The sequence below is a fragment of the Micromesistius poutassou genome, assembly GCF_964030765.1.
Source record: "Micromesistius poutassou genome assembly, chromosome: 2".
In the NCBI taxonomy this organism is placed as follows: Eukaryota; Metazoa; Chordata; class Actinopteri; order Gadiformes; family Gadidae; genus Micromesistius; species Micromesistius poutassou.
This window is the reverse complement of record NC_140272.1, coordinates 18,045,313-18,068,685: the sequence shown is the minus strand read 5'-3', so window position 1 is coordinate 18,068,685 and position 23,373 is coordinate 18,045,313. Positions and strand designations below refer to the sequence as shown.

General features: G+C 46.6%; 1 protein-coding gene and 1 pseudogene across 3 annotated transcripts; one reads left to right on the top strand and one right to left on the bottom strand.

The window, feature by feature from the left end:
- Positions 1–344: 344 nt before the first annotated feature.
- Positions 345–13,404, top strand: elmo2 (engulfment and cell motility 2). 2 transcript variants are annotated; one of them, XM_084464754.1, is made up of 21 exons: positions 345–428; positions 801–841; positions 1,694–1,766; positions 1,862–1,912; positions 2,261–2,430; positions 2,828–2,927; positions 5,244–5,395; positions 5,968–6,046; positions 7,612–7,647; positions 8,282–8,332; positions 8,908–9,030; positions 9,322–9,441; positions 9,989–10,093; positions 10,205–10,313; positions 10,787–10,923; positions 11,053–11,216; positions 11,944–12,056; positions 12,268–12,375; positions 12,551–12,633; positions 12,949–13,026; positions 13,146–13,404. In XM_084464754.1, exons 1-21 carry the CDS (start codon positions 351–353, stop codon positions 13,344–13,346), a joined length of 2,172 nt encoding a protein of 723 aa, XP_084320880.1. In that variant the 5' UTR covers positions 345–350; the 3' UTR covers positions 13,347–13,404. The 2 variants fall into 2 exon arrangements, with proteins under 2 accessions (XP_084320880.1, XP_084320881.1); XM_084464755.1 differs by lacking the exon at positions 7,612–7,647.
- A 2,764-nt stretch (positions 13,405–16,168) lies between these two features.
- LOC311338606 (leucine-rich repeat neuronal protein 2 pseudogene) lies at positions 16,169–18,634 on the bottom strand (annotated as a pseudogene). Its single transcript has one exon. The product of its transcript is annotated as a leucine-rich repeat neuronal protein 2 pseudogene (transcript).
- Positions 18,635–23,373: the final 4,739 nt, after the last annotated feature.

The following is a 23,373-nucleotide window of genomic DNA, read 5'->3' as shown; positions in this document are numbered from 1 at the left end:
ATGTTTTTTTTACAGCAACTTTCTGATTGATTAATCAACTCATCACCTTTCAATTAGGTGATGTATTGCTTTATTTTGTTCCATTCTGTATTAAACAAAAGTATGAAAAAGGCAAGGAATACACAAATAGAATGGCAAGTGTACTTACAAGAGGACAATTGAAATAAGCGTGGCGCCAGCTGTCCTGTGCCACCATGTTCAGTGCTCCCGAGAATGAAATACGCGTGGTCTACCAGTCATGGAAACTAACCTCAGGCAACCGAGTTTGTGAGTTGTCAAAATGCATGGGTGTTTGTTAATAAGTGGTTTGTTTACTTTACAGGGTCTTGTAAACAAATAAAATAGCAGTGATGCCTCCCCCATCTGACATTGTGAAAGTTGCTATTGAATGGCCCGGTGCCAATGCACAGCTTATTGAGATCGACCAGGTCTGTACTTTGTTGTTAAACGCCTCTAACATCCTTTCTGCAGTCTGTTAAACAACTACTTGGAGTCATGTAGAAAGAGATTTCGTTTTTATCTTCTGTTGTAAACTGTTGTAAACACTGTTAAAATAACACAGACAGACAGATCTGTTTATCTGCTTTATTGCAGTTGAAAGTGGAAAACTTGATCTTGACAAGACGGTTATATTTCTGACAGTACAGAATAACTGCAGATTGTATTGAGAACATATTACAATGTTGTAGGTCTGTGTAGATTCAAATTATCTTGATAGATTATTATGATATTTCCTGGCTTTTTTAGTGAAGCATTTCAATTGATTTCCCATGCGTTTATAATACATTGTGTGTTTACAGAAAAAACCTTTGTCTTCAATTGTAAGGGAGGTGTGTGATGGGTGAGTACAACACTTATTGATTTTTATTGATTATTGACACTATATTGATTCATTACTAAATGTAAGTGTATAGTCAGCAAAGACGGGAATCAAAATGAATATAATTTGTGTCGATTTGGATTCAGGTTGCATTATTAAAAATATATATATTTTTTTTTATGATCAGTGTAATACAAAGGGTTTGTTAATAATGTACCACACGCTGAAATAATGTTCGAAGACTAGTACAAATAAAATGGTGTATTTTGGTAAATCCACGTTTTGAAATACATCCAGTGTTTCCAGTTCCAATTAATTTCCTCTTCTGCCTAAAGAAGTGTTGTCTTTGGGTCAATGGCCTCCTTAACATTCTTAAAGCAGACTAGCCCCTCCAGACGGTCCCTGACTCGGTTTGTCCCCCGGTTTCCTCCTAGAAGTGACTGCATTTCATTTTCACATCGTATCTTGTCTCATGTTTATTCCGACAATAAACACACTGCCAAAAAATCAATTTCCATTCCATTAAAGTTTGCTGCAGTTCTCCCTCCCTGCGGAGCAGCTTTCCTTCCGTACACGCAGAACCACCCACTTCTTGTGTCCTCTATCCATAAATCCTCCATCTGCCGTAACCAATAGACCTTCTGGAGGCCTCCGCTAGATTTCTAATCTTTTTTTTTTATTTTTTATACCACCCGTGTACTGTTTGTCAATGTGTGGAAATTGTATGTGGGGTGAAAACAGCCTACCCACATTCTGTTTGGAGAAACATGCATTTGTCAAAAGAGATCTTGCTCATGGCTCTCGACTAATGGGAGCCGAAGCATCCGCCACGACTGCTCTCATGTTCCCTCTCCTTCGCTGTCCTGATCTTAGGTGGTCGCTGTCTGGGGCAGAGCAGTTTGCCCTCCGCTATGCCGACGGCCCCCAGCTCTACATCACCGAGCAGGTGAGCCCCTCTTGTCTCTGGTTCTCGAGAGGACCGCGGGTCGGGAGTTTTGACTTTTTTTGCAGCTTACCCTTTCGTCTGTTTTTGTCTTCTAGAGTCGTTGTGACATCAAGAATGGAACCATCCTGCGCTTAGCCATTTCTCCTGTAAGGCACTTTTATTGGCTTTTTTCTATTGTTTCTTTTTATATTCTTTTTTTTATCGATCCGTTTATTTGAAAGTCTGTCATTCGTTATACTACTGGTTCATTAAACAATGCTTCAAATTGTATGTGACAAGTTGAAAAAAGTCAAAAACACAATCTTGCAAGGCACTCGAATTGTAAACAACCATAATCACCGTCAGTATACTTTATTTGTATGCGCACAATGCTCTCATAGAAAGTTTAATGTATCTCCTTTCAAGACAACAACAACAATAAAAAAAAAAAAGAATCAGACGGTGTGACGGTCTAATATAAGGGGGTATAATGTGCTTGACGTACGTGACTGCAGGCCCGTGCAGCTCGTCAGCTGCTGGAAAGGATCCAGTCGCATGGCATTGACGCTCGCCTGGAGGCCCTGAAGGAGCTGGCCAAGCTGTCCGCAGACCCAACCTTCGCCGCCGAGTTCATCACCATGGAGGGCATCGGCACGCTGGCCCGGCTGGTGGAGAGTGGCACTCAGTGAGTCTTCACAGCCTAAATATACAGAAGGGACGCTCTGACGTGTGCAGTGTTGGGTGAAGAATCTGCTTCAATGATGGCTTTATTTATTGGAGGGCTTTGTATTTTTTTGATTTAATTGGTACTCCTATTTCTCTTGTCTCTACTACTACTGCGTATTTTAGGTGCATTATGTCAAACCGTATTTCTTTTATTCCTACCCCTACATTGTTTTTCCAAGATGTTGATGAAAAGTGCAGTGTAGTGTAACATTTTAAGGACACCCCCAGCAGGCGTACTTCCTGCTTTTGTTTTGTAACCACAAAGCAGAGTCAACCCAGTACAGTCTGCATACTGAATAAAAGTGTGAAAGAATGGGGACTAAAAAGTGAATGTACAATTCTGTTTTTCTGTGAAGCTTTGGTGAGATGCTCGCTTTCACACTCACTGCCTTTCTGGAGCTGATGGATCATGGCATAGTTTCCTGGGACCTTCTGTCCCTCTCCTTCATAAAACAGGTATGAATAACTATTTATTTTCCACAGTTTCACTCTTCAAGGTCTCCCCGGGTTTTATGCAAAAAGTTAAGTTTTGTAAGAAAAGTTTTGAGCCCTGGCTTTAAGTGCTGCGCATGAATAGACAATATTTTCTTTTCTTTCTTTTCATTTACGTGACCTTCCACCCTTTGAACATGCCGGAACTGAGTGGGTTGCTGTTGCCTAGCAACTCGCCATGCCTTATGTTACTTGGATGGCTCTTTTTTTATTTTTATTTTTTTTCTACTTTGTGGAAAGCTAAACGAATGTTCTTTCAGCGGAATGCGCTAGAACTGTGGATATAAATCGAAATTCCAGACAGCTCTGAATGAAAATGTGTTTTACTGCTGATTCAATTTGCCATATGGCATATCTTAATCAAGAGCACTTCTACTGTTATATAATAATAGATCCAGCGCACATCCAAGCAGAACATACAGATCTAAATGTAGATATCGTTGGTGAGAGCAAAGTTGTACAGCGTTTCCCAGTCCCAGCGTGGTCTGCAGTCATTCAAATGCACGGACCTTTAAGAGTTTTATCTGGGCGATTAGAGCGTTTGATTGGTCCACCGACAGACTACTGCCCATAAATGTGGTTCAGAACAGCTGTGTCTTTTATCTACCTGCAATTACAAATCTGTATTTCCATTGAATCTGAGTTAAGGTATCTTGCTTTCTGCAATAGGCCCTAAATCATTGACAACTCTGAACAGAGTTCAATGTACATTGTTATCACATTATACTTTTATCTTATATTGTCTTATCTTAACAATAAGCTTGTTCAGCAATTCATTTCCTAATCTTAACCATTCTACTTTTTAACTATGAGGTGGGACCAAACAAACAGCAAACCCTGTACATTGTGCTAATTTCATTTACAATTTTACATTTTAGATTTAATGCGATTTATTCTCTTGTAATGAATGGCAGCACTGCCTTAGTTAAAGCACTATTGAAATGATCGCAATGACCTTTGAAAAAACGTGAAGAAAATGGACAGTGAATTATCCAGATAAAGTGTAATACTTCTTGCATGATCTATTGCTTGTGTGTGTGTGTGTGTGTGTGTGTGTGTGTGTGTGTGTGTGTCTAGTGATTGTATGGAAAACATATTCTCAGTCTATCCTGCCTTTCAAAAAGTGATATGTCTCTAAGTAGAACGATTGATTAGGACAGGACATTGTACAGTAGGGCAAGGTGGTGCGGTGTTATTCATGGCATTTTCAAGTTATCTTTCCTCATACACCGTCCCCCTTTCTACAGAGAAAAGGGAACAAATGCATACAAATGAATAATCATGTGCAGTAGTGATTACTCTGTGAGTCACCAGCAGTCACACATCTGTTACTGTACTCACACACCTCTACGCTAGCAGCACACACAGTGAGCTGCACTCAGGAATAATAATTATATCCAAACAGATCACCCAAGCACCTTAACCCAACCGCCTACCAATCAAGAAAAAATGTCCTTGTATTGCATTTCAGAGTTTATAGTTTAGCCCAAACCAGGTGTCCCCTTTGTCACAGAGTGACAAAAAACACCAATATTTTTCTTTATTTGAAGATAGTGGCAACTACGTTAAGATTATATCAGTGATGTACTGTGAGTGCCAACTCGGGGGAAACTTATTTTATGGGTAGGTGTGTGGGTCCCAGGAGGTACACAGGAGGATTCAAGGACACATTCAAGGACACATAAAAATACAATGAAACGAACGATTTTGACACGCAACAATAAAACCACGGCAATAACTAAGGAAAAGAACAAACTGAGTCCTACACCGAATGTATTTGCGTAACCATAAAACGTTAGACCGAAGGGGGTTTACGACTTGATGCATTCGGCGCGCAGGGGAGGGGTGTGCAGTAACAAGTGATGAGATTGATTGATGAGATTTCGGCAAGAAGTGCCGAATAGGAAGTCCAGCGCAGTCTGCTTTTGCTTCGTTTCCCTCGCAAAAAAACATTTTCTGGCCAGAACATCACAAACGAGTGCAATGTTATGCTGCGTTCGTTAATGGTCGGCGATGGGAATGATTGACTGAATGATGATTAGAACCATAGAATCGATAATGCGAATGATCTAGTTCTGAAAAAAGATGTTGTCGACAGTAAGGGAACCGACTATACGTTGCTGTCATCGTAAGAGAATAAGAACAAGTGCTATTAGTTACAATGCTAGATGCTGTGTCGGTATCTAAGTTCTCAGGTTTGGGAATGGGAATCGATCGGTACATGCGTGGGAACAGCTCTCCCTCAGAGGAGTGAAACGGTGCCGTGCGTGCCGCCCACAGATCGCGGGCTACGTGAACCAGCCCATGGTGGACGTGTCCATCCTGCAGCGCTCGCTGGCCATCCTGGAGAGCATGGTGCTCAACAGCCACAGCCTGTACCACCGCGTGGCCCAGGAGATCACCGTGGGACAGCTCATCGGGCACCTGCAAGTGTGAGCATACACACACGCACAGGAGCCCCCCCACGCGCTGGTGTGGGGGGGGTGGAGGGAGGAGAGGAGTGGTCCGGCGATGACGCTCTGAGTTCTTTTGTAGGGCCCCCCCCCCCGTTGAGTAGAAGAGCTGAGGTTGCCATGGGGACCTGTCATATCGATAACAAACCAGCAGGTCTTTTATCGCAGCAAATGTTATCGCCAATTGTAAATGTTTTAAATGTAAACTTTTTTTTTTTTTTATTGTATTATCAATGGCCGCCCTTTTCATAGCTGGTAGCCTTTCAGAGTTTCACGTTTTTTGACCCCCACAAGCGCTGTGATGAACATGGTTTGTTCAATAGATAGGATTCCCAACAACCTCAGCCTTGCGGTAAAAGACTAAATTGATAATAACTATAAATATTGTCCAAACCCCCCCCCCCCCCCACCCCACCCCACCCCACCCCCCCCCCCCCCAACCCCCGGCGAACCCAGACCAATTCCCTCAGTCTAGTACGGGTTCGCCCTGCCGTGTCTGTGGAGCAAAATGCTTCTAATGGTTTGTCGCATGTCGTTGACGTTCTCCACAGGTCCAACCAGGAGATCCAGACCTATGCCATCGCCCTGATCAACGCTCTGTTCCTGAAGGCCCCTGAGGACCGGCGACAGGTCAGCCCCCCCATGCCCGTAGCGCTGCTCCACCGAAACATTCATTGGACTAACTGGGAGAGGGGGAAATAACATGTAACACTTGTTGCGTAATGCTGCGTGCTCAGTCACACTAACAGTTGGAAATAACAATGAATGTTTCACAAAGCCGGAGTCTGGGGTTATTGATGACGGAGCTTAGTGGACTCACTTAGCTGTGTATACTGTGTAAGGATCGTTGGACAACAGACGTATTGCCTCCCCGTGGTTTCGTGTCGGTGAGGAACTGAGGGCCAGTCGATTGGATGCTAATTTCGATAGAGTCTGCTGGAGCTCATTCTTTAGATTTTCTTGGACCGGTGACGTCATTTCGAAATCCACCAACCCTCCCTCGTGAGTTTCCTTCTACTTTTACTTGTGCTCCATATTATTTCAAACTGAAAAACCTTTTTCAGTCCGGAAAAATAATTCAACTCAAAATATATGACATTCAATGTGCAAATATTGTACTCTACAGTCACTATACAGTCCTATACACTGTTCCCCTTTTGGGTTCCACATGGTACGGAGATGCCAGGAGTGTCTCTTTAGCAGCCAAGGAAAACCCTGGTGCCAAAAAGGACATGCAGTCTCTCCAAGGACACCTGCTCCGTCAGACACACTCATGTGTCGGGAAGGCAGCGGCACAGCGCAGCCTGTGGAGCAACAACAACACGTGGCATTTCCCATTCTCCTCAACTGTGACCCCGTGCAAAAACCGAGTCCGTAGCACAACTGAAAGTGAAACCGACTGTACGGCGAGGCAGTATGTCTTGTTAGGGTGTTTTGTGTGTGTTATTAATACATAACATACCATCTGTGTATGCTTCCACACAGCTCACTAACACACTACCGCGGCACCTCATGCCTGGCTGCTTCTTCTTCTTCTTCTTCTTCTTCTACTTCTTCTACTTCTACTCCATGTCCTGTCTTATCATTGCTCGGCTCTCTGTCCCCCAGGCCGCCAGGTTTGTCCAGTTACGTGTCAGTGTCGAGTACCGCGGTTCTCAAGGTAACTCGCTTCTCGTGGCATTCAGGAGAACTGAGTTAACCTAACTTACATTTTCACCCATCGCCACCCCCCCCACTGATTTTCCCCGGTCCGAGCCGAGCCGAAACCTTTCACCCTTTTTCCCTAATTTGCCTTTTGAGTAGCGGTTGCTCGCTCTCCAACAATGTAAATGTACATTGAGCCATAGCAATTCATATGGCCTCCAGTCCGTTGAACTCTTTCAAACAAGCCAAGCTCACAAAGTGCTTTGGGCGGCGAGAAACTTGAAAGCAGTGACGGGGCGGGGGTGGGAGGGGGGGGGGGGGGGGGGGGGGGGGGGGGGGGTATGGGAGACGTTCCCGGGGGGCCGGACGATATGTATTTCACCGTGATGACGGTGGCGCACTCTGTTTGCATGCTGTATCTGCGTTCTGCATGTACAGTATATCACGGCCCATGCACAAGTTTGTAAGTACTGTTTCCATCACTGTTGCACCTTCCCTCTCCTCACCCCCCCCCCCCCCCCACCCCCCCACCCACCCACACACCCCCATAGGCGGAGTGTACTAACCCACTGGATCAGCAGCTCACTGTGAGTACAGCCCTCCCCCGCCCCTACCCGCCCCCCCCCCCACCACCACCCCACCCCCCCCCCTCTCTGTTCTCTCATCCCTCGTTGCTCCATTTACTCCTCTCTCTTGTCGCCCTGTTGAGCCATTCAAACGCTGTGCTATGTGGTTTCTCTCATTCACACAACTAGGGGATGCAAACGCCACGGCCAGTTAGCTTTAGCACCTGGACACACCCTCGAAGATGGGACCACGACACACACACACGCACGCACGCACACACGCACACACGGTTGAATTTGAATGTTATCTAATCATGTGCTAGTATAAGATAGCATGCAGCCTACTATATTAGTCCCCAGAAGGAAGATGTGGGAGTCACGGCAGCAGCCCAGAGCAGGGCTATTTGGAAAGTGGTAAACATTTATGATCAGGCCAAGTATGTCCAGCGGAGAGTAATCGGCTCGCTTATCAGTGGCGGAGGGGCAATTGGGATTGCGTGAGGTGTTTTTATTCCCTTCGCACTTTCCCAAGTCAGCTGCTTCGCTCTTGTTTGATGTTCAATGCGGGAAGAAATACTAAGAAGAGAGAAAAAAAAAAAAAAAATCTTGCGCCGCAGCTGTCACGTCGTTTCATTCCCTTCTTCTCCCTCCCCAGGAGATGGCGAGCACTCTGGCTCAGAAACACCTGCGCTCTATCATCCTCAATGTGAGTCGCAGGGCCCCAGAGCACACACACACACACACACACACACAACAATGGGTAATGGGTGGTTTAACTGCAATGGCCGACGCTTGTGGTAAATGAATCGTCCCGATTTTTTTCTGAGGGTTAGAATTAAGGGGCCGGGATGCCGGCTTGCGATGGTAAACGTCTCTGAGGGGAGGGATAAACAATAAACGGTCTTTCATGAGCAGTGACACATTTTTTGTAGAGTGGGTGTACCAACAATAGAAGGTATTGGATTTGGGATGCCGCTTTCCCTGGTCTAAAACTACACAGGGCTCCCTGTAGATGTCAGTAAAGGACACTTTGGTAGTGTTGCAGGGTTCCTATGTTTTCATAACATTTGCAAAACAGTTATATATTCATATATAATATATATTCATTCCTGTTCATATATTGATTCTTGCATCATTCTGATGAAACAGGATAAGCAGTTTACGTCTCAAACGTGCACATTTATAAACAGTTTGCTTTGAATTATGCACTGGTACGGCTGTCGTTTGTGCATTCTAGTTACATAAACCCCTGTATGAATTGAATTGGGATTTCTATTACAGCATATCATCAGAGGGAATCGGCCAATCAAAGCAGAGATGGCCCATCAACTTTATGTTCTTCAGGTACTAACCTTCAACCTTTTGGAAGAACGTATGATGACCAAAATGGATCCGAATGACCAGGTAAATAAATGTATTATTTTTATTATATAAATGTATTCTTTTTATTTTGATATGATGTGTTGTTCCAGTTTTACTACTAAGTATTATCAAGTGTCTGTAACTAATGGAAATGTTTCGCTGAAAAATGGGAGTAGTGTTAGTATTATAGTTCGGTAACCCCTTGATCCGTAGTTTGGTTCGGTTGGTTCCAACGCACGGAAAGACATTTCTACATATCACAGCACACACCATCGAGAGAGAACTTTGACGACTTGCTAACGCCACTATTCCTGTTGGTTTGTGGCGAGCCAGGCTCAGAGAGACATCATCTTCGAGCTGCGCAGGATTGCGTTTGATGGAGAGAACGACACCGGGGGCACAGAGAAGAGGAAGGCCATGTACACAAAGGACTACAAGATGCTGGGCTTCACCGTGAGTCCGCCCCGCGTCCATGTCTTTGGTTGTTCATGCATCCCTGACACAGTAAGGCTGTTAGGGAAAGGGTCTGAGTTGAATGCAAAGGTTTTTCGGTTTTCGCTGGCCAATTATCTGAACTGAACTAAACCGAAAAGGACAAAAAAAACATCTCTGATCTTCATCCTATGACCGCTATGATCCTATGACCGTCGGCTGTTCCCGGTGCTGCTGTTGTTTTACTTTTAATGCGCCGCATATCTGGAGCAAATGACCACATCTGAGTCCTCCTCCGCACTGTGCACTTTTAAATTCAGGGCTTTTTTGCCACAGCATTTTATTCCATTTCTGTTATTGAAATCAACGTCTGCACTGGCATATTTATTATTTAGCTATTATGTAGATATTTCAAATCATTGTCTTTAAATGGTATCTTAATTACTGTTACTTTAAATGTTTGGGAAAATGTGATTCCTGCCGTCGCAAAGCATCATGAAGGGCTTTGTGTTTAACCCTTGTCTCTTGCCTTGCCCCGCCCCTTCCCTGTCTTCTGCGATCACCGCAGAACCACGTGAACCCGGCCATGGACTTCACCCAGACCCCGCCGGGCATGCTGGCCCTGGACAACATGCTGTACCTCGCCAAGCTGCACCAGGACACCTACATCAGGGTCAGCTGCTCACCTGTCGCTCTCAGTTAAAGCTCTCCCGCCCTCCCTCGTGGACCGACCTGCCGGTAACGCTGACATTGCCTCTCTCCGCCCCCGCCGCCCCCCCCGCAGATCGTCCTGGAGAACAGCAGCCGCGAGGACAAGCACGAGTGTCCGTTCGGCCGCTGCGCCATCGAGCTGACGCGCATGCTGTGTGAGATCCTGCAGGTCGGAGAATTACGTGAGTACTCCACACCCACTCCCTCCCTCCCACACCCCCTCCCTCCCTCCCCTCCCCTCCTCCCTCCCCTCCCCCCACCTCCCAGAGCAGAAGTAGCTATCCCGTCCTGCTTGCTATTGAGCAGACTCACCGGGGATTTTGTATACATGGTATTTGTGAGCGTTCGACGCTATGGATTGGACCGCTGGGGACGTTTTTTGAAATTTTTTTGAGACGCAGAACCACTGGACCTGTCCTTCTACTAGTGATGTGAAGTGGAGCGTTTTTTGAACAGCCTTTGCGCTCGAGACGGAGGCTCAACAATGTCGTTGTTGCCCAAACTCAATAATGTATTCCTCCGCTGACAACACACCGTGAAGCAATAACAATGTGGCAGAAGTAGCTGCTCCCTGAAAAAAGCAAGTTTTTATTTGGTTTAGTTTTTATTATTTGCGCGCCTGAATAAACCCTGACCATCGATGGTGTTTGCGCAGCGAATGAAGGCTGCAACGACTACCACCCCATGTTCTTCACCCACGACCGGGCCTGGGAGGAGTTCTTCTGCGTCTGCATCCAGCTGCTCAACAAGACATGGAAGGAGATGAGGGCCACGGCCGAGGACTTCAACAAGGTCAGCGGCTCACACCGTACCATACCTTAGAAAGGGCGTCTTTGTAGTGTAAACGCCAGCCGAAATACACCTTGTGCCTGGGTCACGGTGGGGAAGTGTGGAGGGTTGATGTCCATTCTTCCTCCGCAGGTGATGCAGGTGGTCCGGGAGCAGATCACCAGGGCGCTGGCCATGAAGCCGGCCTCCCTGGACCAGCTGAAGAGCAAGCTGCGCAGTCTGAGCTACTCGGAGATCCTGCGTCTCCGCCAGACGGAAAGAATGAGCCAGGACGATTTCCAGTCTCCGCCAATCATGTGAGGCTAGGTCTGATGCAGGCTTTTGACTCGTGTGCATTCGTACCGGACCTTGAAGATCTGAGCCCACAGTCCTACTTTGTGTGGTCACTCATTTTGATTTAGTCACTTAATGAATGAATCGATAATTATCTCGCATTATTGATTTTATTCATCGAGTGGCTACATTTTAAAATGAGCGACTATACAAAGAAGGGACTATTAAACCCACGGCCATATAAGGCTTGTACATCAGAATGCATCATGGGAGGTTTTGTAGGCGATACTCCTTTCGTCATTTTGAGAGGACTCAACAGAGTCACGGTAAATAGAACAACTATACCAAAACCTTGTTGTGCCACGACTGTCATGAGAATTGCTGCGGCAGTTTCAAACACGACAATATCGCCCCCCCCCCATAATGACAAATCGTTTCAGGATTAATGACTTAACAATGACCCTAAAAAAAACCTTACTACTAACAGCACAGTAGCGAACGGCCCAACACTCCTATGGCTCCTATAGACGGAGGCGGCCGTTGCTAAAGACGTCCCTCAAAGAACCAAGCCTCCTCTCTGTAGTGGATAGGAGAGAGCACTGGTGCCTTATCCAGCCCCCCTTTTTTAAAAACAAAAATATTTGTGCCGCAGAATATTTGTTGCTCTGCCGTTGCCAAGCCATGTTCTGCACGTCCTCCGTCAACGCCCACGCGCCCGTGTCGGCGGGGCACCTTTTTCATGCTTTGCAGTGAGCTGCGGGAGAGGATCCAGCCCGAGATCCTGGAGCTCATTAAGCAGCAGCGCCTCAACCGCCTGTGCGAGGGAAGTTGTTTCCGCAAGCTGGGGAACCGCCGGCGGCAAGGTACGAAGAGGCACAGATGCTCCTGTTCTCTGCACCCCCACCCCCCACCCCCCACCCCACCCCCCCACTCCTCCAGTGGAGCGATAACGCAACTGGGGGGGGGGGAACCTTTCACTCCCATTGTTACTCAGGCGCCCCTCTCTCTCCCCCTCTCCCCCTCTCTCAACCCCCCCCCCCCCCCCCCCCCACACCCCGGGTCTCTCTGTTCCAGAGAAGTTCTGGTTCTGCCGCCTCTCTCTGAACCACAAGGTGCTGCACTACGGGGACCTGGACGAGTCCCCACAGGGCGAGGTTCCCTTTGAGCTCCTCAGCGATAAGAGTGAGTCGGGAGGAGGGGGCGGGGAGGGAGGAGGCGGGGGGAGGGGGGGTGTCGATTTCAGATGCGTTGGCGTTGCCGTCACCTCACCCGGCGCCGCCGTGAGCCGTCGGGGGTCTGGCACGGCCGAGAACTTATGTTGTTATGTTGGGGTTTTTTCCCTTGTTCTCTGCTGCAGTTCACGTGTCGGACGTCAAGTCTGTGGTGACGGGGAAGGACTGCCCGCACATGAAAGAGAAAAGCGCGCTCAAACAGAACAAGGTACGCGGTGTCAGGCCGTCTGCGGTTCGTTTCATTGCTGTTGTGTTTCTGTAACGGTGTTTGTCCCTCCGTGTGGGTCCCGCCGTTCCCTCCAAAGAATACAAACCCTCTTTGGTCGGCGTGTATTGTGTGTGTGTGTGATGTGCGTGATGATTTCTGTTAAATACATGTTCACTAGAGGGCACCATCGCGTCTACTTGGCCTCGAGGAGTCGTTTGGACTTTGCTGTTCCCGTGGCGACCATTGTGCTTCAAGGGAGAGGGCCACCCATTCTGAACGATTTCCTTTTAGTCATTTTGACTTCTTTTATTCCAGGAGGTGCTGGAGCTAGCCTTCTCTATCTTCTACGACCCCGACGAGACGCTGAACTTTGTAGCGCCAAACAAATATGAGGTGGGCTGCCAACGCTGTCATCTCATTCGTTTTTTTGTGTTTTGAGTTTGATATTCCCGAGCTGACGTTCCCCCCGTTGTGTGTGTGTGTGTGTGTGTGTGTGTGTGTGTTGGGTGCAGTATTGCATCTGGACCGACGGGCTGTGTGCGCTGCTGGGCAGGGAGATGGGCAGTGACCTGACACGCAGCGACCTCGACACGCTCATCAACATGGAGATGAAGCTCCGCCTCCTTGACCTGGAGAACATCACCATCCCCGAAGCCCCGCCCCCTGTGCCAAAGGAGCCGAGTTCATACAACTTCACCTACAACTACAGTTGAGGAGGTGTGTGTGTGTGTGTGTGTGTGTGTGTGTGTGTGTGTGTGTGTGTGTGTGTGTGTGTGTGTGTGTGTGTGTGTGTGTGTGTGTGTGTGTGCGCACAAGTGTGTTATTTGTGTGCATGAGTATAGTAGGTACGGGCATACTCTAGTTCTACAGTAAATAAATATAAATTCAAAAATAATTTTGTCTATCACAGGACTGTTTTGTTTAGCCCTTGATACTGCATTCTAGCTTCATGATTATATTCTATGTGTATTTGAGTAATTAGCTTTTACATTCTAGTCATTTGTGGGTTATTCTCCATGTTTGTCAGAGACATTTCTGAACAAACAAGTAATGGACAACTAAAAGCCTACTCACTAGATTAATCACAAGTAACCTTGAAGTATTAATCCTTGATAAGGAATCAAATTTAAACTAAGAATTTAAAAAGCAACATTCCTATTATGTATACGTGTGTGTGTGTGTGTGTGTGTGTGTGTGTGTGTGTGTGTGTGTGTGTGTGTGTGTCAATTTGTGCCAATTCAGATTTAAAGATTGTGTCTTTAAAGATAGATCAAAGTATTGCTTGTTGTAAATAATCGCCACAAACTAATCCATACGGTACTTATCCATAAGGAAAATATTGACTAAATCAGTCATAACCCTATACACCTGTTTTTTCTCGCAAAAACACAGCCTTATCAGTAATATGTGTCTATATATTTCAAAACAATTTTTGTGATAGTTATGTGTTTTTCTCACTGCATATTGTTACCCCATCTGGTGTTGCCTTTCCCCCACAGAAACAAGAACTTCTGACGCTTCTAATGCTAAAATATTCAGCTCAGTCGTTTTTTAATCCTGAGTCTTCAGGCCTCTTTAATTCTCTGCTTTTTTTAAAGTTCATATCAATGAAAACCATTTCCCCAGCCTTGCTTTAGTACAAGTGCTGCAAGGAAAATGTCGGAAATGTGTTTCATGAACATGAAACGGCTCGCATTTTTACATTTCAAGCATTCTTGATGTTGTGCGTAAAATGGTCAAACTATACTTCATTGGATTTTATCATTTCAACATGTTTATTGCATATTTTTCGTATTGTATTTGTGTTACTTCTATGGGTATTCATTGCGAGTGGATATTGTCATTTCAAATGCAGAATATAAATATATTTTTATAAACTATTGTGTAACTTTGCTGGCTGTGAAACAAAATTGATAACGACGTAGTTACACTGGTCCATTTAGTCAACCCTAGGTACGGCCTCAGATACGGCAGACATGTTGTCTCATGGGGACCCTTTGTATGTATTGGCATTTATTATTTGTTGAAAAAATTAAACTCAATGAATGTCACGTATTTCAATGCTAATATGACCGGTTGACCGTTTCCAGATAACAAAAATCAGAAGTAAATAATGCCTTTTACTGGTGATCCTGTGGCAGCGCTAGTGAGTTCTCTTTGAAAAGTGTATGATTTCATGTGGCAGGTGGTGATGTATTTTGTATTTTATTTTTATCTTTTGTATTTTATTTTGATCCTCAAATGTTGAAGCTGCTATCAGAATACTGTACAGCAACAGCTATAATTCATCAGTAACCACCAACAAATGTTTGTTGTTGCGCTGGATGTACTAACTCTGTGGAGACTTGGAGGTCTTAGCATCTAGCTTGACCCGCTAAACCACTTATAGCTACTTGCTAGTGCTAGTTACGAATGACATGTTGTAAAGTACAAAATAACAACATTCAATTTAAATATGGTATTCATAATTAGATACCTGTATGTATATAGTGTGTTACTTCATTGAAACATGTATGTGTGAATAAATACAAAGTCTAACTGAATTTCGAATTAAATTTTTTGTTCACAGAACAAGCGGTTCTTCAGATTGTATGTTTCACAAGCATACACAAAACAGAAAACCTATTCAAGTTGATAATTTTATCATTGTTATAGATATACAAACGTGTGTGTGTGTGAGATGGCAACAAACAAAGAAATGCCCCCAAAAATTGACGTTGTAAATTAAAAAGATTTAATATGCAAATAGCTCAAAATAGATTTGAACACAGTCATCTAGAGGAGACCACTTCTTCTTTTGAGACAATGACGGTGTTATAGGCGGGCGATCGAACAGAGTTGATCCACTTGAAGAACGAGAACCCAGACGAAAGCCATTGAAAGCTAAGCAGAAACAGTTACCACATCAAACAGTTTGACACAGAATACTAAATAAACAAATGTGCTTACTCTGGATGACAAAAGCTGTGTGCGTGTGTGTGTGTGTGTGTGTGTGTGTGTGTGTGTTTGTGGCTCTGCACCATTTGTCCACAATAGTGTAAATGTATGGTCATCGTTTGAGAGGGAGATATCTTCCACAGTCTTGGTCCAGTGAGTCACCTCTGACCCTTCTTATCCTCTCTCCTCTGCTCACTTCCCATCTTGTGGTGGGCGGTGGAAAGAAAACTTGATTGTCCATTCTTTTTAACTCCCTGGTTAGCTGGTAATATAGTTAAGGTTTATTTATATACAACTACAACACAAAACCATGTCATTATATCTATATATATCTATATAGATATATATATATATATATATAGATATATATATATATATATCTATATATATATATATATATATATATATATATATATATCATATACTGTATATCATATACTGTATATAAAATAAATACAAATCTCTTCCTGCACCATGGAGACTATGACTATAAACCAATTGGCTGGAGATGGCATTGTTTGTGTATGTGTATATATACAGTGTGTGACAGGTGCTAGTACAGGCTCTCCATGTACACAGACTACTCATGACTATTACCTCAGCAGCGGTGGTTCAATGGTGCTTTCTCTTGCTGCCCTCCCTGATGACTAACGTTCTCCGGAGTTTCATCTGGCCGACCGTGATCCTTGACCTCCTGCAGGAGGTTGACGTGGCACTGCTCCCGCTGCTCGGCTGACCTCCGATCCAGGCCCTGACTGGCCACTATCAGCAGAATCACGACCAGGAACAACAGCACCAGCACTGTGGAGCTCAGCTCGGGCCCCATGGGGAGCATTTGTTTGCTCTGCGGAGCATCCTTGGTCTTGACCGTGACGCACTGGGGGCGGCCGCTTCTCTCTGTCCTGCGCTCGTGCTCGCCGGCCCGGCTGATCCCCAAGTGGAGACACACGCGGTACAAGGTCTTTGGCACCAGGTGGGTCAGGTTGAAGCTCTGCGTGCCGGCGAGGATGCGCGTGGTGTAGGTGGGCACGTGCGCCGCGTCGGGGTTTATGGCTCGCCAGAATAGACGGGTCATGGGCAGGTTGTGTCCGTTCGTCCATGACAGAACCATGTAGTGTTGCCCGACCTCTCTCACCTTCAAATCGGCCTCTGCCGTCTCGTGTGGATGTCGCCTCAGGTTGGCGGACAGCTGCTTCTGCCGGGGTCTCCTCCTTATGATGCAGTGCACGACCACCGTGACGCTGCGCGTGTCTGCGCCGAGCGCGTTCTCCGCCACGCACGTGAACAAGCCGGCGTCTTTGGGCGTCACACCGGTGATCTCCAGGGTGCCCTCCGGGAGGACCCTGTAGCGAGTGGTGGAGTGATTGCGTTGAGCGTGGGCTTGAGGTCTGTCCGGGGAGAGGCTGGATGTTTGGGCGGCGGTCGGGCCTTGGGAATGAGCGAGGCCGGACGCCGGTCCTATCCTCACCCCGGAGGGCATCACCCAGTAGACGGCAGGCTGAGGCTCTGCCAGGGCTCGGCAATGCAAGGCCAGACTCGTTCCTTCTCTCACGCCGACGTACGCCGGCAGGGGGCCGGCCGGGATCAGGGGCAGGCAGGAGGAGGACATCTCCCTGCTGGACACTTCCTTCACCCTGCGAGCCCTCAGCTCCGGGGGCTCGGAGCACAGCGTGGCCTGCGGTTGGATGAAGCGCACCGTCCGAGCGGCGGTCCTCCCCGCGCCCGCTTGCGCGTGGGTTCCGGCGGGTTCCTGCGGACGGGCGTCGCGGGGGTGCAGGTGGAGGGCTTCCTCGGCCGCCCAGCGGAACAGGCAGTCGCAGCGCAGCGGGTTGGAGTGCAGGCTGACCTCCTGCAGGCTGGGCAGGGAGAGCAGCGTGTGGTGGTGCAGAGCGCTGAGCGAGTTGGAGTTCAGCATGAGGCTCTCCAGCCGGCTCAGGTGCAGGAAGGCGTGCGGGTGGATGAACGACAGGCGAGGGTTGTTGGTGATCTCCAACTTGGTCAGCTCGGGGAGGTTTTCCAGGGCGGCTCTCTCTATGGACACCAGATCCTCCATGTTGTTCAGCCCCAGCTCCTTCAGGTGGACCATGTCTCGAAAGCCCCCCGTCTCCACCAGCCTGATGCGGTTCTTGTTGAGGTCCAGGAACTTAAGGCCCGGGACTCTTCTCAGGGCTTGGGTGGGAACCTTGGTCAGCAGGTTGTCATAGAAGGAGAGGCACTCCAGCCCGTCCAGACCGTCCAGAGCTCTTTCCTTCAGGACCCTCAGACCCATGCCCCCGAGCATGAGACTACGGAGGGACCTGAGGGCCTGGAAGCCCTGCTCCGGGAGCACCTCCACCGGGTTCCCTCCCAGCATCAGCACCTCGAGGCGGGCCAGGGGCTTGAACCACTGAGGGTCGACGGTGGTGAGTCTGTTGTTGTTCATGTGCAGACGCAGCAGGGACTCCAAACCAGCAAACGCTCCGGCTGCCAGCGAATGCAAGCGGTTGTGGCTCAGGAAGAGCTCCTGCAGCACCGGAAAGGAGGAGAAGGCGGCCTGGGGAAGGAGAGCCAGCTGGTTCTCCTCCAGGTGCAGGGACAGCAGCGAGAGCAGCCCGGGACGTGGACTCCATGTCGGGACGCTGCTGAAGCGGTTCTGGGACAGGTCCAGCTCGGTTAGATTGGGGAGGCTGGGGAGCTCCTCGCCCGGCAGGCCAGAGAGGCGGTTGCTCTGCAGACGCAGCGTGTGCGTGTCGTGAGGTAGGGGCGAGGGGAGCTCCGTTAGGAGCAGGTCATTGCAGTCAACAGTGGGAGCTTTGTGATAGACAGATTCGGCGGAGAACCATGGCTTGATCTGACACACACACCGCGCCGGGCAGGAGACGTGCCATGGTAGCGAATGAATCACCGCGACGCTGGACACACACGTACCGACAAACACACACAGCAACCACTGTGACTGGACTAGCACTGAAGTCGGCCTCATACTCTTCACGTGTGACATGAGTTATCCAGATGAGGTAATGGAATGTAGCCGGTTCACAAGTTTCTCATTAGAAAATGGTCTGGGTGGGAGAATTGTACACATTCACGGTATTGGGCAGTTTAATGGACTGTAGCTGATTTCTTTGTCAGGGAACCTTGAAGGGTTGCAACAGCAATATTAGCCCCAATGGGAATAGATAAGAAAAGACATTACAAAGGTGTTATTCCGATTTGTACAGAGATTGTAGATACAAGATACAAATACTCAGAGTATCTTTAGTGGGCCCATAGACTGAAGTCCTTTTGGTTTTGACACAAAGGTCTGACTGATTGCCAGACAACTGCAGTATGGAGGAGGCCGTTGATTGCCTTTTGTTGTCCAACAGCGGATCTCACATGGTGTCTATTGGTAGGACACGCGACGCGGGGTGTAGTGGCTCACTGCGTGTTCAGCAGCCCAGCTGTGAACAGAGAGATGTATTCGAATTAAACAGTATACATGGTTTGCTCCTTTTCATTTCAGTTCTATGTTATACAGCATACTCTACTCTGGCAATGAGGATGACATTTGGATGTAGATGATGAAGATAATGCATTAAATACCGTTGCATTAAATATCACAGTTGTAAATGTGTTCTCCGGAATCATCCGTTTATTTTAAGATGTGGATGGTGAGAAGATGTTCCAATCTAGCTGGGAGAACACACATATTTCAAGACACAGACACATTCTCTTGCTTTTATCTCTCTTTCTTCCGGTCTACTTGTATAATACAACAAAAAGCCCAGCGCCAGGTGACATCAGATGGAACGGGTGGGGTGGTGGCTGGGAGGGAGGGAGGGTGTTTTTGAAAATCACTGTGTATAAAGATACCATTTACACTGACATGATTATAATGATGGGGGAAAACGATGCTAAGAACAAGATGGCCGAAATTAAGAGAATATGATTTGTTTGAATATATTATGTAAATGATATGCTTTAAACTAACAGAGGGGAGGACGAAGAGAGCCCAGCCTAATCAGAAGTGTATGCTATCTTTTTTCAAATCTGGAACAATTTTGAAGATAAAAATTATCCCGTTGCAGATAGTGGTATCTTTGCTGCAGCACAAGAAGTGTTGCGGCACAAGTATTAGGCCTATAAATAAATAAATAAATATATACATATAAAAATGTCTAACTGTTTAAACGTACACTTGTTTATTTAAAAAAGCTGGTAAAGCTGAAAGCCTGGAATAGAAGATATTCAATGCATTGCCCGGCCGTGCCACTAGAGCCTCCCAGTAGTGTCCCTAGGGGGGGTGGGGCAGAGGCGGCGGGCGCCCTAGGGCCCCCTCTCACTAGGGCCACTAGGGGGCCCTTCATTGGTTATCTCCTGTCATGGTAGGTTTTCTGCTTATGCAATGCTTATTTAATTAAATTTTTGTAGCTACTGTAACTACTTGTGAAGTGAGTGACTGCTGCGTCTAACTCTGCTAGGCCCCGAACAACAGTGTGTGGCTGTTATTGCGATTATTATTATTATTATTATTGTGATATTGTGATTTCTGTTTTGCTCATGTAGTGTGTTTTGCTACTTGTGGTAAGAGCACAGTGTCTAGCCTTTCATTTATACCATTGTCCACCATATGCCTCAGAGTGAGTGAGAGGGAGGGAGAGAGAAAATAACCTAGAATCAAGCATTTCCCTGCTTCTGCTGTAGGTTTCACAGTACACCCGTGTCTACTCAAACATACCTGGTGCTACGGCCCGATAGGGATTGTTACGGTGTGTGTGTGTGATCGCTGTTTACTTATGGATTAACATTTAGCCTAGTGAGCAGTACCTGAAAGAAAACAGCACGAGTTTCTCGGTCTATGTTCCCATGTCCGTCGGCAGCAGCGCTGAACCCTTCATGGATCAGTGAAGCAAGAGCGGCGTGCGTTGCCGTCTTCTACCTCTAGATTTAATGTTACAGGTTTGCTACAGGGCATAATGTGTGGTGAACACAACTCTTGTTTGTGTAAATCAACTACTAGGGAACTACAAGGTTCCGCCCCCGCTGTGCTGATCCTGCCGCTGGCAGGGTGTGAGTGTGTCGTGCATCACGATCACGAAGAGCCACAGAGGTCTCCGAACAGCACTTAGGATCACAGCTTAGGATTCAGCTGGCATGGAGACACTAGCGTTGGTCCGGGGAAAGATGGGACATTTAAGGGGTGTTATTTTGACACACGGGTACTGTTAATGAACAAGGCAACGGCAGATCGTTATCACTCACCGCTTCCTTTGGAGAGGAGAGATTCGAGCCTTAGACCAATGCTTAAGTTACTTAAGTATGCCTTTGCACTTTGATTACCTCTGTCTGCCCTTTAAATGATCCACTGATCAACATTGATGAACAATCCTCTGACCACGCCTGTATAACATGCAACACATGCATATACATTTGCATGACCAAACTGTACATATTAGCCTGCATACACATACACATACAAAGTGACGGAAAATTATGCTGGCCAGACATTGGTTATATATTGCTTAAACAGTTTATATATAGATAGTTTTAGATAATATGTTTTGACATCATTTCACACAACTGTAGCTTAAAAAGTTAATTACATCTTAACAAACAGAAAACCATTTATTCAAACGTTTGCACACATTCTCTCCAAAAAAATTGGAATAAAAAGGAATTGCATGGATGGTGATTCAGAGTGATGATATAATCCAACCGCCTGCACAAGCAATTCTTGGATCTAATAAATAATCCTGCTCATTGGGCCAAGCTGCAGCTAACAGACTTCACTTCATCTGGAGAGAGAAACACACACTGGTGGAGGAACACAACAAGGCTTTCAAAGATGCTATTTGAGGAAAAATTAAATATGAATATGAATGTACAGCAGGGGAAACGCGTGAGAGTGCCGAGATGTGCCACTGCATAATTCTGTAAGAGGCTATGACACTTAAGGACACTGCAACAGTAATGGAGAGAGAGAGAGAGAGAGAGAGAGAGAGAGAGAGAGAGAGAGAGAGAGAGAGAGGAGAGAGAGAGAGAGAGAGAGAGAGAGAAAGAGAGAGAGGTGTTGTCGGGAGCAGAACGGAGCAGAGCCACCACAGAGATTTAGTTGCTGGATAATGACCCAATTATAAAGTAAAACGTGCAGTCTTGCAGCTGTGACTGCAACAACAATAACACACACGCACACACGCGCGCACACATGCACACACACACACACACACACACACACACACACACACACCACACACACACACACACACACACACACACACACACACATACACACACACACACCACACACACGAATGCACACACAAACTTACCCTTTTCAATCACTGTGTCTCTATTCACTGGAAAATGTTAACATTCTCCCCTTGTGTCCAATAATCAATATAGTTTGTGTGCAACTGCCATCCACATGCATGTCTATGTACCCACTGCAGTGTGCTGCCCGTTCCACAACATTCACAATATGCCACATTTCTTACCTTAAAGGGAAGGGTTAACTACATCTCTCTGTTCATGCTTGCCTCGCGAGCCTGCAAACCCATCGCAATCTTCTGTTGCAGTGAGTTGCGTCTCTGATGTCGTCGGATGTGTCCTCTTCTTCCCGGTGACACATTAGCGGTTTTCTTACGATTCCTGAAAGGCCACCTTCCTGGCTTACTCTCTCTCTCTCTCTCTGTCTCTCTCTCTCTCTCTCTCTCTCTCTCTCTCTCTGTCTCTCTCCCTCTCCTCTGTAAACCTTGCTCTCTCTCTAGTTGTGGTGCTCTGGATGAATCGGCACAGGCTGAGCCTCTCCTCTTCTCTCCCTCTCTCTCATCAGGGACTGAGGTGTGTTCAGCAACCAAGCGTCTGTCTCCCTCACAGCCGTCCCTCCCCTCCCATCTATCTGATAGTGCCCCCCCCCCCACCCCCCCCCTCCGCTTCCTTTTTTTTCGTTTGCTCATGCTATTGCAGCACCTCTCGCTCACGATTTATTTGTATATTTGTTGCAAAAAAAATAACCCACCAAAACAACTATGGCTGTTATTGAGAATGTTGAGCCTATCTGAAATCACACACACAGACACACACACACACACACACACACACACACACACACACACACACACACACACACACTCACACACACCACACACACACACACACACAACCACACACACACTCACACTCACACTCACTCACTCACTCACACACTCACACACACACACACACACACACACACACACACACACACACACACACACACACACACACACACTTCTTTGTTGCTGTTTATTTATGATGGTAAACAAGTATTGGGAGCAAATCAAGTCTCCCTTTTGGTAACTCTAACCAAACTAATTACATTACATTAAAAGTAGAGTATGGAAACTTTGCCACCCTGCACCTTTTTGTTTTAAAATGTGGAGGCTCCTTCCAGTGTGTGAGCAAAAAGGCATCATAAGATGTCTGCAGCAACATGTATTTGTGTGTGGGGGAGTGTATCTGTGGACACATCCTGTAGGTTTTTGGATAATGGTACAATCTTTGCAGAGTTGTCATTTCCCCCCGGCCTGCTAATGAGGTCCAGGCTCCCTGTAGTGAAGGCTTGTTTTTATATCACAGTGTGTCACTTCCTTTGTGCCCCCAGTCTACTCCGCCACGGTCATGCCAAGGTGGTAACGCGTGGACCTAGATTGTGTTTTGTGTTTTTGTCAGAGACAGGTGTTTTTACGGAAGATGTGCTTTGAGAGTCCCTAGACTCTAGAATTTCACCAGATGTTTCTTTTCAATTACTTTTTTTTTTAAATCAAACATATGAGGCATATGTATCTACAACAGCTGTCAATT

Coding starts and splice junctions, on each gene's coding strand:
- elmo2 (XM_084464754.1), top strand. CDS start 351: ATGCCTCCCCCATCTGACATTGTGAAAGTTGCTATTGAATGGCCCGGT. Junction 2,928..5,243: donor CCCTCTCCTTCATAAAACAG/GTATGAATAACT, acceptor TGCCGCCCACAG/ATCGCGGGCTACGTGAACCA. Junction 13,027..13,145: donor TAGCGCCAAACAAATATGAG/GTGGGCTGCCAA, acceptor TGTTGGGTGCAG/TATTGCATCTGGACCGACGG.